Consider the following 13,773-nt stretch of genomic DNA (forward strand, 5'->3'; position numbering starts at 1 on the left):
TTAAAATTTAAATTATAAATAATAAATTACGAATTATATATCCGCCCGTGCTTCGCACGGGTTAAAGGCTAGTAATAATAATAAATAGAGCGTTTAAATTTTATTATATGACCTTTACTCAAAGTTAAAAAGTATCTGTGATATAACAAATAAAAGTCAAAAAATTAAGTAAGTCACTTTTTTAGAATGTTTTATAATTGAACTATCATGAATTTTCTACAAAATTACTGTTTACAACTTTTTTTGACAAAATGTATTCATTACCCAAACTGATAATACAACCTGATTGGGAAATAAAATAAGCTAAATAACTAGTCATTCTATTTTCAGATCGCTTAACAAAATATAAATATTCTTGACAATAAAAATGAATACAAAGGTTTCCAGAATAATCCAGTCGACACCAACAATGTTGAAAATATAGTAGCATCACAATTGACCTGCGCACATAAAAAACAGGTGATAGTCCCGTGTTCATACGTGTTCATACCCATCAGTTACGTCAACCGAGATACAGATGTCCCTATATATTGAACAATCTTTCGTTGTGCAAGACGAGCTTTTGCGATAATCACTACTATTTCAAATTTAAAGCTGGCTTCCCAGATCTCCCGATACACCAATTGAATCATTATCAACGGTCCAAAATAACAAAATTGAACACACCAAAACAAGTAAATTTCTTAGGATTTAATATTAAAAATTTAAATAGTAATTATCTTGCATATGCAAAAAAAATTTAAGAAATTATAATCAATTATTTTATTAAAAATAGTTATTAAAATGTCTTCACGTGAAACATTAGTAAGATTTTTTGATTTAATTTTCTTTAAATACTTAAAATTGAACTGATGGTAATGTGCAAATGTGTTGTTTTATCCAATTTTTTCCTTGTATATTTGTAAACAAATCATAAAAATGTGTTTTGAAAATATGTTAAAAATAAAATTATATTTTCGAAAAAAGGTAAATAAAATAATAAATTATCTGAAAATTCTGTTTTCAATGAGTTATTTGAATTTTTTGGTCATATTACAAGTTCTTCTATTTTAAATTTAAATACCAAATCATATGTATTAAATATTAAATCTCAAATTTTACAAACTAAATTCTATATTTAAAAATAATTAAAATTTATTTTTCCCGACAAAGAAAATATAAAAAGGTCGCAGAATTTTTTCAAGAAAAATAATAAATCAACAAAAAGAAGGTTTAAAATAAAGCTCTAAAAATATGGTACAAGTATACCCGTTAGGTCGAGAAAAGTTCCAAGAAATACCCGGCGGCCGGCTATATATATATACGACTAAGAACACAAATTGCCCCCCTTTCTTCTTTCAGGTATATTCAACCTCAATCTAATATGTGCAATGTATACACACCATCTTGTATACACACACACAAACACATGTATGTATACTGTATACAATCTAATCAACAGCATATAGTTGAATTCGTTGAGTGATTAATTGTTAATGAGAATGTTTATATTGGTTGATTTTCTCTTATCATATGGTTTTGGTTGATGATGTATGTACTTGATTCACTGTTTATCTTGGCTGATATTTGCTAGTTTTTCGGTGATTTTATGTTTCGGGTTTGGAAACGAGTCCGTTAAACTTAGGGTTTTCGGTAAATAATGTTAAGTTAATAGACTGATGTATCTAGCTGTTTTAGTTGATAGCTTAATTAACTGTTGCTTGAGCTTTGCTGGTAGTGTAAATCGATTTACGTGTTCAGATTTTAACGTCCCACAACTCAAGGTGTCTTTGGTTACTCTCAATATAGATCTTGATATCACGACTTTACAGCTACACCAAGGGAATGTCTACACTACTCACATAAACCTTAGGATTGCCATTCTCACTTACATACATTATAAAATTACCAAATACCACACAATGCTAACCATGATATGATCCCAAGTGCTTTAATCACCATTTAACATGTACTTGAACCCATATATAATAAAAAATATACTACTATATATAATCAGGAGTGATCACTCTGGAAAATGCTTAGTTACCCTATAAAGATAAACTCGAATAATAGTGGAAAACATGGAACTTGTAGAGGATTTTGAGACCTTTCCAGAATGGTAAGGCTCGTAAATATTGAAGTTGTAATGAATGTAGAAAACTATCAAATACGGGCTGCCAGAACAGAAACAGCCCCTGATCAGACTTGTAATTTGAGATTTAAGACATCAAATTCACAATTGTTTTCAAGAATGGTATTAGCTTAAAAAGTGCTTATTGCTTATAAGTGAAAAGTAATTTTTGATATATGTGTTTGGATAATTTATTTGATAGTTACAACTTACTATGTATAAAATTTATTAACAAAATAATAAAATAGTATATTATCTTTAAAGTGATCCTATACATTTGTGTAAATTCAAATTTTGAACATAAAAATAAGTCACTAAAAGAAGTTAGGATTTTCAACTTCTCAAGTACTGGCTTATAAGTCAAAAGTTGACTTATTGTGTTTGTTTAATTATTGTGTTTGTTTAATCAAAATATTTTTATATATAGGGAGCACCTATTATGATGAAACAATCGAAAGATCCTTTTGAGGTTGCTTTTGAGGAACAGGACGAATCCCCCCCTGAATCACCAGCCAACTCTTTGCCTGATTATCATGTTCGTGATACCCAAAAGCAATCTGTAGCTAGTCACCAGCTCACTGCCGTTAATGTTCAAGATGATGATAATTATGATGAAGACGATGATAATGAAATTGATAATGATGATGGTGACACTGTAATTGATCGTCCTCCGGAATCGACTGTGGCCGCATCATCATCAATGCAAGTTGCAGCAGGTACCACTGCTACTGCAAGTCGTGGCAAGAATAAGGACGATGAGGAGGAGGAATTAGAAGAGGATAATATGGATGTTGAGCTGGGGAAGCTTCAGTCAACTGGGGATCCAGATAAAATGGCCAAGATGCAGTAAGTTACCTACTTTGGGATTTATAGTTAGTATGACACGAATGTTTGTGCATGTCTATGCCATTGTCATTTTTGCTGTAAGCTTCCAGCAAACTGCGCACATGCATGTGTGTGTGTGTGTGTATAAATAGATCATTATGATGATGGAGCATCTCTTAACATGGTTTTTGTATTGTTATGTACTGTTAAAGGAGCATCTTCTAACATGATATTCTTCCTGAAGCTCCTTAGTAGTTGAAAAAGAATAATAGAATTAAGTATCATATGATGACCCCTAGTACTTGAGGAGAACGCCTTAGTGCATGACTATATGGTGAGGCCACCTTATGATTTTTAAACAACACAGCGCCATATTGTGGACTCGGTGCAATGGCGGATACCATAACAGCCATGCTGCTAACTTGACAAGCTTTGTGAATCTTCAGAGAATATTTAGGACCCATGTAAGTGAGTATTTGAAGTGTCAATGGAAGTTAAGACTGCATCTACAAAATTTGAAGTTAAACTGGATCTACAAAAATTTGAAGTTAACACTGAAACTTATGCAATTGGGAAAGAATTTAGGGTTTGCATAGGAGTTTTGATTGTGTCAAGCGGGAACATGGACATGTGTTCAACCATTCCGGCAATAGAACCGGCGATCATGAACTGGTAAAAGTGAAATCCATTGTGTGAGGGCAGCGATACGGTGGTTCCAGGGTGCTAATTAGGAGGGTCTGGAGCGGGTAAGATTTTGGGTTTTTTGGAATTGGGGGCGTCACTGGCCATTTAGGGTTTGAGAATTGGGGTTTAGTTTGAAGATACTCTCCAATAGTACTAGCACGAATGAATTTGTATACGGAGCGGAGAATATTCAACTAAGTTATAACAGAAGGGTTCTAAGATGCTTGGGCAGTTCCGAAATTTTTATCAATGATGTTTGTGAATTGAGAGGAAGAAGATGATAGTAAAAATACTGAAATACCCCAGTAAAACTTATGGTGTTAAGGCTGACTTGACGGTTGTACACACATTATTAAAAAGTAAAAAATCTGGTATAGTAAGTGGTGGTTTCAGAAGGTTAGCATCCCAAGTGATCCGAAACATAACCTACATGACAAGGTACATACTGAGTTATCTTTATAATTCTAATAAACATCTGTAAAGAATATTAAAATCATCATATAGCAATTTGCTACAATCTAAATGTGCCGTAGTACAGCAAATTGATGTTACCGATTATATGATGAGCAGGAGCTGATATTCAATGTCATTGAATGGTCGTTTTTATGTTAGATCTGTTGTATCAGATTCGTGACTCATATTTGCAACTCGGTCACTGGATGACTAATTAATCACACTTGTACTTTGTCAGGTCTATTCTATCACAATTCACTGAAGAACAGATGAGTAGGTACGAGTCTTTCCGGAGATCTGGATTCCAGAAGGCTAATATGAAAAGGGTAATGCCCCACCCACCCCTCTCCCCCAAATCCCTCTACAGCCCCTCTCTCGCTCACTCACACACACACACACACACACACACACACATGGGGCATTTATGCTCCCAAAAAGTCAGAGACATTGATGATCCTAGTAATTTCATCTTATAAGATATTATATTTTCCTATTCCTCATGACTCTGGTATGTGGATGTCATGTACATTGTGCATAGCATGTGCAAACCTATCTCATAATTATACATGATAGAATATTTATAAGAATTTTGCTGATTTTTCACTTGCTCCGGGATTTAGATTTTTCCGAATTATTTGGAGTCTTTATGCAGCAATTCTCTCCTGTTATATAGCTTTATGGTCTTTTCAAGATTTTTTGCTTTATGCTCCATTGCAATTTTTTCTAATGAAATGTGCAAGTGTAATTTTTCATGATGGAAATGCAGTTGCTAGGAAGCATCACCGGAAGCCCAAAAATATCAGTACCTATGACAATTGTGGTATCAGGAATAGCAAAAATATATGTTGGCGAGCTTGTGGAAACAGGTTAGACACTCAGCCTTGCTAGGTACTTTTCTAGCTCATTTTATCCCTTCGTAATTGATCCAGTATTAAGCCATTGCAACTTGGCAGCCCGGGTGGTTATGACAGAGAGAAATGAAACTGGGCCAATAAGGCCTTGCCACATAAGAGAAGCATATAGAAGACTAAAACTCGAAGGCAAGGTTCCGAAAAGATCAGTCCCTAGGCTCTTTCGCTGAAGAGTGTATGTCATGTGGGTAGTGCAGGATATTTACAATCTTTTGCATTTGGTAAACCTAGAGATACTGTACATAAAATTCAATTTTTCTTTGTAAGCTATAAACTGATTCAGATTATGCTATTTGTCTATAAATTTGTTTGAACTTACTCAGATTATGCTATTGTCTCTAAATTTGTTTTGTGTTTCTCTAAATTTGTTTTAAGTATGAATACTCAAGGTTTGCCAGTGCCGAGTGTGATGATGTTGCTAAAGAAAAATTATTCCTTTATATACTATAGTTGAAGTTTCTCTTATTTATATGCTACATTGGCATTTTTGTGGGAAAAAAATTTATTGAATAAAATAATAGTCTCTTATAACTTGTGCCTGTGTCATTGCATGTCTTACTCGAATTCGATGGTTCAAATCGTTTTAAACACTGCACGGGTTTAGTTGAAATTGAGAGTTCGAAAATGCACGAGTCTCTTCACTTGTATAAAAAAACTAAAAAGAAACTGAAATAACATTTAATAAATATAAAGCTGAAAAATTACAGTATGCATTAAAAATGTACTGCCGGTATAAAAAAAACGGTATATTCGTGTAATCTACGAATAATTTATGATTACACAACCATGGACATTGAAAAATAATTCTGTATTTTACAAAGACCAACATGATTTTTTTTTTTTTTAATAAATCATACTATAATTTTATAAGTAGCGAACAAAGTGAAATCGCTAAAGAAATACTACTATGAGTCTCAGAGCATTGCTCCAAATGAGTCCATAAATGTGACATGCAAAAACCCCACACCTTGGGGGATATTCTAATGTGCTGACCAATTATCCTGCCGTACTAATATATATTTATATCGCTAATCTTTTGGATGCATGGGAGAAACAAGTCATGTAGCCGATTTGCGAACTGAAATTATATTTTGCCTAGAATTTACTACAAAAAGTTACAGAAAATACAGATATACCTAAGAAAAAACAATCAGCAGGAGCATCTAATATGGGTACATCTCAATAGTAAAACGTATTGAGCAGAAGGAATGCGTCACTGAGGTTTGGCCTAGTTGCAGTGCAATAATCCTAGTTACCTAAATACAGCCACTGCTTGGGTCTTTTGTAGTTCAAGTACGAGCAGAATTTACTGGTCTTGACCAATTGAATTCCATTTGTATGATATATTTTACCCCCTTCCGTCCTTGAGGCTCTATAACAGTCATAAAAGAAGCAAAATTAGGACACATTGAATACAGGTATCTCAAGTAATATGTAGTAGGTCTGTCTTTATCACACACCAGTCGTTTGAAGGATCTGCTGTGACCACTTCGCTTGGTCTTTAGTGAGTCAGGCTTCGCACGATCTAGAGCCTGAGCAAGAATAACATTGTTATCATTAGATGTTGTCGTAAAGCTAGTAATTACACAAGTATCCCCAGAGTATAATAATGTACCTGAATTAACGACTCCACTCTACGTCTCATTCGTGTATGCATGAAACCTTCAGAACACTGTTTAAATTGGATTAAGATGATTGTCACTTATTGAATGAAAATATAAAGTAATTAGCTTTATAAGTTGTATATTGTAGAACTAAAGAGTAAAATGTAACGAACTAAAATATAAAATCATGCTTCGTTCTTTTTCTGATTAAAATCAAGATTAAATGTTGTTATATGCAAAGTAGACGAAATTATAAGAATCAATAGTGGAAATTATAAAAATCAGCAGTGGGGTATTTGTTCCGCTTCTAGAACTTTCCTTGGTCAGTAAATTATGAGTAAAGGACCCAATTACATTTTTTTTTGGGAAAGGACCCAATTAGATAGTTGAGTTAAACTGTAAACTATTTCGAATTTATATAACAAGCAGCAAGTAGAATAAAAAAATGATACTAGTAGTAATCAGAACAATTGTCCACAAAAAATAGATAAACAACAATGACAATTCAGAAAAATAATATGAAACATTATATAGTAGCAAAACAGTTGTAATTGATTACTCCGGGAAGAAATGAATTACGATCACATATAATAGCGTGTCGAAGTTGGATCAAGGCAATGTGACATTTAATAGTTTGTGCAAGTTGGATCTAAACAATGTAACACGGCATAATTTTTTGTTCAATGTACAAAGCTAAATGCTATTATATAATTCAAAATAAGTTGGAATTTTCGTATTAATATCACAGTTTGTTTCTTAAATATGTATCTACTTAACAAACAAGGAGCAGTGCACTCCAACTTAGTACTAACTTCTTTTAGTGAAACACTTCTCTTTAAATCAGTTCCAACTTCCATGTAAAGCATATCATTTAGTAATTCTCTCAGTTTCAAATCAAATTCAGGATGACTTCAAGAAAGATTATGATATTTGCGCCTACATAGGTAAACTACATGTTAAGGTGTAGCTGGTCATTGTCTAAATCTAACTCCAAAACTATGACCATTTTTAAGGACATCTTTCAGCTCCCTTTGTCCTCCCATGGTGCCTAATCGAATTTTTATACCTCAGTAAGTCATTCATCTCAAGAAAGTGTGAGTTATTCTCAAAAGCTTCAATTCAATAATCCCAGATAACTACAAAATTATATGAAAGATTAAAGACAAGGTGATTAAAAGATAAGCCTTGATGAAGATCGTAGGATACAAAGTTTTACCTTGACGTGATAATTCACGTATGCATGGAATGTTGATAAACTCCAAACAGTTCTGTCAAGTTTTTTGCCTTCTACATGTCGAGGAAGAATGACTGCCATAATCAAGCATGCAAATTACAGCCAATGAGTATCAAGGAAAAATTGTATCAAGAAAAACCCATCATTATCATTATTCCAGGCATTACCAAAGGTGATAAATCCAGCATTTACACACAATGATTCAGCAGGACCATCCTTTAGTTCTGAGGGAGGAGAAGCAGACCACGAACAAGATGGTGCATTGTTAAGTCCAGCAGCACGCCTTGCTTCCACAAATTCCTGAATGATAATAAATTCTTAGATTGCTGTAAAATCAACTAATTATGGTGAACATATAGCTGTCACAGAAACGACGGTGAACTAAGAGAGAGCTTGGAAAGGATCTTTCGTATATAATCTTGCTTAGTTGCTTAAAAATTTGTGTTTTCTGTTTACAATGAAGGGAACATGTGAGATTTTGCTTCTTCCATAACAATTACATGAATGTGATTTATGTGAATTGTGTCTGCATATCCAGCACTTGTCTTGGACATCCAGTAACTAAAAACAAAGCAGCAGTTCCCAGGATGATAGGTAAAAATAGCATTGGTTCACATCAATCTTGTGATTTAAAATGCAGTCATTTTGTTAAACACTATACATCTTCAACATCACGAAACAACAAGAGCAAAATATATTAACATAAAATGATAATATATAAGTTTGTTCCTACTATGACATGTAGGAATGAAGTGACAGACAAGACAGAGTGAGAGATGTAATTCAATAACTCTTGGATTGGACTTTGTAATACACTTTGGGTACCTGAAGGAAAGAAGTTGCAAGAACTGTATCTATTGAATCCTTAAATCTCATGGGGAAAATTATGGTCACCTTTTCAGCCTGTCATAAACCATTGAAAGATAATAGTTAACTGCCATCAAAAGAGCTTCTCACACATTAATATATAGCTACTAATGAAAAAGATGCAAAGACTGGTACACTGAAACACACATATTGCAAATACACGCAACCCTTTGTAAACATAAAATAAACTTAAAATTAAAGGAGTCAGTTGGAGATGAGTAGAAAAAAGTACTAAAATGGACAGCAGTGGTAAAAACAATTGCAGGTTTTTTAGTCAATAATCAAATGGCCATCTCAGGTACGTGAATACACATGAAAATTGTAAGTCGACATGTGCATATTGGATTAATTAATTAAGGTGCTGGAAGGTGTAACACTAGTAAAGAAGAATTATCTACCCGAGGAACAAGGAAAAAGGACTCCTTTGGCCGATGTACAAGGGCCATGAGGTTCTCTACATCTGGAGCAAGAGTCCTGGCGCCCAGATGCTTTAGAACTACTCTTAAGGGAGCCCCCAGTACCACTTCCCTTACGGATGCAATCTTTATCAGTAGAGCTTTGTTGTTCTCTAAATCATATCAAGAACAAAAGGCATTAAGGGAAGAGCACAAGCATGACCATTTTTCAATGAAAATGATTGTAAGAAAAACAGATTTTATAAAGAAATAATTCCTATATACTCATAATGTGATGATTGGGAAAAAAAACATGGTATTATACAGGACTCACTAAATTTTAAATAGCGTAACTATGATGAGAATTGAATTTAATCTACTAAACCATCAAAAGTGATCCCAAAGATTACTGCTGATAAGGAAAATTGTGTGAATGCCACAATAATATTTGCTAACATTAAAAGCCCCACAAATATATATAAGAGGTGAAAGAATAACGACGCATCCAGTATTGAAGTTATGCTAGTTCAACAGGTAAACGATAGGACGAGAGACATACAAGTACACTTGTATCATCCAGAGTGCTCTATTTCTGTTGCAAGAAATTAGATGAACTATGAGTTGGCACGATACTGTATGGTAAACTACATATGCCTGTCTTGACGCATATTACAAGGTACATCACATTTCAACACAATCATGCTTATATAAAACTGAAAGGATAATCCGGAGAGGGCGTGCCTTTGTCTAGTGATTTTTACATACACACTAAAGAATTATAAGAAATTCCTACAGACATTCATCACAAACAGCCCACTATACACCTTAGGTTGCTGAATAATCTATAGAACAACTATGGTACCTGCTTTATTGCTGAATAAACTGTAGAACAACTATGGTACCAAGTTGTTGGGTCGGTGTTATATTTACTAAAAAACATTGCATAAAAACAATCACATAAGATTTATATATGGAGTTTTAAATACTCATCTTATACGACAACACAATTATAGCATGTTCATAATGACATAAGAAAAGGGACTTGTCGAACCTTCGTCTGGAGGAAGTTTTGAAAAGTTCAATTTCACTGTGAGATTATATCCATCTTTTGGAGGATCAATAATTTTTACCACAGCACCGTAGGCTACTTTTACAGCTTCTATTGCACCAGGAGGAAGGCCCCCAATAAATACAGTTTCTGGAGGTGGTGTGGGCAATGACAATGACAGTAGCAGGAGTTGTGGATTCTTCATAGATGCCTGCAAGATTATTATCCAAAGTCAGATATTCAAGTTACATCGAGTTCTGTACCCACTCAATTATCTAGATTCCAAAAAAACAAGAAAATCAACAGATTTCCTACACACAAAATTTTAACAGAACCTCCAAGGCAAAAACTAAGCAATTTACCTGAACATGGTAACGGACATCGTCAAACTCAACCCACTGACAATCAAGTTCGACTCCTTTCTCAAGACTGCACATTGAAGGAGGTAAAGAGAATTATTAACTGCTACGAAAATTATAAGCAAGGCCCGAGAAATAAAATGGGACCCAGGTACATTTCTTCATTTGCAGATTAACCAGAGTTTTTAAGAGCCTAAAAGTGCTCTTAAAAACATTAGGCACTAAGCTGAATCAAGTGAGAGTGCCTCAACAAGTTGAGGCCATAGCGGACTCAAGCACCTAAGCGGAAATTAATCACTATTATAGCCGACACAGAATTTTCTGAACAAAATAAGAATAGTCTAATTGAGATTTATATAAACTTTCATATACTACATTAAGACCTAGGGCAATGTTCAAAGTCTGAGAATCATAACATAATTTCTATATATGCATTTTACTAATTAAAAATCTAGCTCTAACCGTATCAGACATCTAAATTATCAAACTAAGCTTCACTTCAAATTATCAAAATCCACATATACATAAACAGCAATTATCAAGAATTAACAATGTCGAAAAAAATAGGCAAAAAAGAAAAGAGCATCGACATACTTTTTGAGGCGATTAGACAAGATCTGAAGGAGATATTTCGATGGAGACTGCAAAAGTATCATCGATGATGATTACGTGTGTATGTCTATGTTAGAGTTGTGTATTGTCGGAAGAGATTTCTTCTTGTCTACTGCAGGCAGCTCTCTCTTGCTGTCTTAAACTGCAAGAGTTTTGGTACTATGAGTTTCAAATTTTTACAATTTAGTCCCTTTGCTTTAGCTGCTTAATTTTTACTTTCTTGTACTATTATTTGGCAGAGTCGCAGAACAGGGGCAATGGGCAGGAGGATTATAAATAAATTTAGAAATCATCTTTCTCTTCTTGAGTTATGAACTTATGATATATTTCATTTATTTATTTATAAAAAAATTAGAATTCTTGTAAACTCGAATCTATATCTCAGAAGTTTTTACTTTTCTTGAATTTTCTCCAAAGATATATATTTTCTATTTTTTATTTCAAAAATAATTTATGTGTGTGTGTGTGTTTTTCTAAATTTCATTTTTAAATAATTTACAATATAAAATACAACTTAACCTTTTTAGTTTGAAGTTAATTTAATTTGAAATTAGAAAGACAACTCAAGCAACATTAATCAACTTCATTATTTTTAATAATTACAAAAAATTGAGATTTGGAGATCGTATTTTAAAAAATAAATTTTTATAGATTCATTTAGAAGTGATAGTAATTTAAAAAATATAGATACTGTGATTAAGTTTCCTTTTCTATGTATTTATGTAGTACGATAACTAAAAAGTTTCTAATTCATCAGTTTTTTTAATAAATCATAAACTAAGTAAATCAACCGACTTACTTCAATTCACGATATTATCATATCTTTGTCAAAAAACAAGGTGTTGGATGGAAAATTCTATACATTCTATTGATATAAAATTGTGTATTCTTGCTTATATATAAAAAAAAAGGTCTAGAAGTTATGATCTTTAATAATTTAATTAAAATTAATCGCAGATAACCTGAGAGACTCCAGGATGATTCTATAAATTTAATTATATATTTGTCCATATGGCCATAATGGAATAAACACATTGCAATTAATGGTCAATAAACTATATAAAGTTGGTCAGCTGACTCATGCCGGACACCGACCAAGACTACCGAGTATTATAAATTGTGATGTATGATACTCTAATTGTTTCAGATGCTCTTTCCTCGTCTCGAACTGTAGCATAAAAATTGAAAGCACAAGAAACTAAAGTAGCAAGTTTACTTGCTGCGGAATAAACCTTTATCAAGAAACTAAAGATGCTCTTTGGTGACCATTTGTTGATAGCTCTAAATATGGAGGGATGCAAACAAACTGTATAGGATATACTTTCAGGTTTATATAATTATCAACTTGAGCCCTTCTAGAATTTATCAATTTGATGCTTGCTTCTGCTATAAAAACCAGCAATAGACTATGTCATCAACATACTAAGTTTTTAATAACCGCCGAGGATAAGTTGTCATTGTTCTTATGCAAAGCTTAACTGAGCATCTCCTCCTTGAGTATTTCATCCGATAGCATAGTCTCAATTGTGCCTCATTCTTTATCTGAGAAACCAAAGAAACATCAACTATAATAGTAGTGCAACCTATTCATAAACCTTCTGTATACTCAAATGACTCCAACGCATTCACAATTTTTGCAGAAGAATCAGGTAAACACCAAAAACAATTTAGGTCGCCAAAGACATGAACACTAGGACAAAAAAGTCTTTCCATAAATTAAGACTCAGTACTGCATGTCAGCAAGATGGGATGAAACCAATACATGCCATTAATGTTTTTCAGTAATGCAATCCTATAATTTCAGTAAGATTTTGTTAAATAAATTGCTCGAGGTTATTGTACACATGACCAACTATCTTTCGACCAGAAACCAGACAGCCATGTTTTTTTCAATCTATTATATCAACATCATCTGATCATGAACCTTTCCATCAAGAATTTAGAAATGTGATCATAATGCCTCTTATTCCATATTTTGTGTATGTAGAGGAACAAGAAAATAGTTGTTCCAGAATAAATCTAACTGAATCCAGGCCAATACTCCAGAATATTACAAAGACCATGAAAAAGGATCCCCACATATCTCATAGCTCCAGCACACTTATCTTCATCCCTATCCTATAACCATTGTAAAGCTTTCAGAAACCTAAAATAGACACAATTACAAAGGAATAAATCGTACAGCCAGAATCTAACCTCTGGGATCTAATTCTCGTCAAATTTTAATTGCATCAGAGGTAGCAAGATCTTGGTTAGCAGGAGAAAAAGCCAAAATATACAGGGACACAGAGTGGTAGGAAGATTTAAAGCAAAAACTGAGTCACACCATCTTCTTCTTAGGTTTTTCTTAGAGAGAGGAAATACAATCCAAACACATACTCATACATATAAGAAAGACACAAAGAAAACAAAGAACAAGTATCTCAATTTGTAGAAAGTTATAACCATAATGATATACTCGATGAATAGTGAAAATTGTTTCATACCTGCTAGAGTCGAAGAAGATGAACTCAAAAGCCGTCTTGAGAAAAGAACACCTAAAAATTGCGGGAAAGTAGTATATATGATGATTGAAGATTATCTTCAGTCTTCACACTATAGGCGATAAACAATCTGGACGATTGAGATATATGAGCCGCGGTCATCCAGCTATTTTTTTAAGTGGTCTAGC

At 33.3% G+C, this 13,773-nt stretch overlaps 2 protein-coding genes across 3 annotated transcripts; one reads left to right on the top strand and one right to left on the bottom strand.

Annotated features, from left to right (window-relative positions):
• Positions 1-1,190: 1,190 nt before the first annotated feature.
• LOC108209939 (transcription initiation factor TFIID subunit 11) lies at positions 1,191-5,326 on the top strand. Of its 2 annotated transcripts, none has more exons than XM_017381156.2 (5): positions 1,191-1,341; positions 2,538-2,956; positions 4,311-4,398; positions 4,839-4,938; positions 5,026-5,326. In XM_017381156.2, the coding sequence occupies exons 1-5, from the start codon at positions 1,234-1,236 to the stop codon at positions 5,151-5,153; spliced, it is 843 nt and encodes a 280-aa protein (XP_017236645.2). In that variant the 5' UTR covers positions 1,191-1,233; the 3' UTR covers positions 5,154-5,326. The 2 variants fall into 2 exon arrangements, with proteins under 2 accessions (XP_017236645.2, XP_017236646.1); XM_017381157.2 differs by having other exon boundaries at positions 1,309-1,410.
• Positions 5,327-6,046: 720 nt separating this feature from the next.
• LOC108209937 (actin-related protein 2/3 complex subunit 2A) lies at positions 6,047-11,296 on the bottom strand. The gene is made up of 10 exons (XM_017381155.2): positions 11,085-11,296; positions 10,494-10,560; positions 10,135-10,342; positions 9,087-9,256; positions 8,647-8,724; positions 7,989-8,121; positions 7,804-7,895; positions 6,599-6,655; positions 6,444-6,515; positions 6,047-6,355 (listed from the first exon to the last, which is right to left on the bottom strand). Exons 1-10 carry the CDS (start codon positions 11,144-11,146, stop codon positions 6,332-6,334), a joined length of 963 nt encoding a protein of 320 aa, XP_017236644.1. The 5' UTR covers positions 11,147-11,296; the 3' UTR covers positions 6,047-6,331.
• Positions 11,297-13,773: the final 2,477 nt, after the last annotated feature.

The sequence above is a fragment of the Daucus carota genome, chromosome 2 (assembly GCF_001625215.2).
Source record: "Daucus carota subsp. sativus chromosome 2, DH1 v3.0, whole genome shotgun sequence".
NCBI classification, from domain to species: Eukaryota; Viridiplantae; Streptophyta; class Magnoliopsida; order Apiales; family Apiaceae; genus Daucus; species Daucus carota.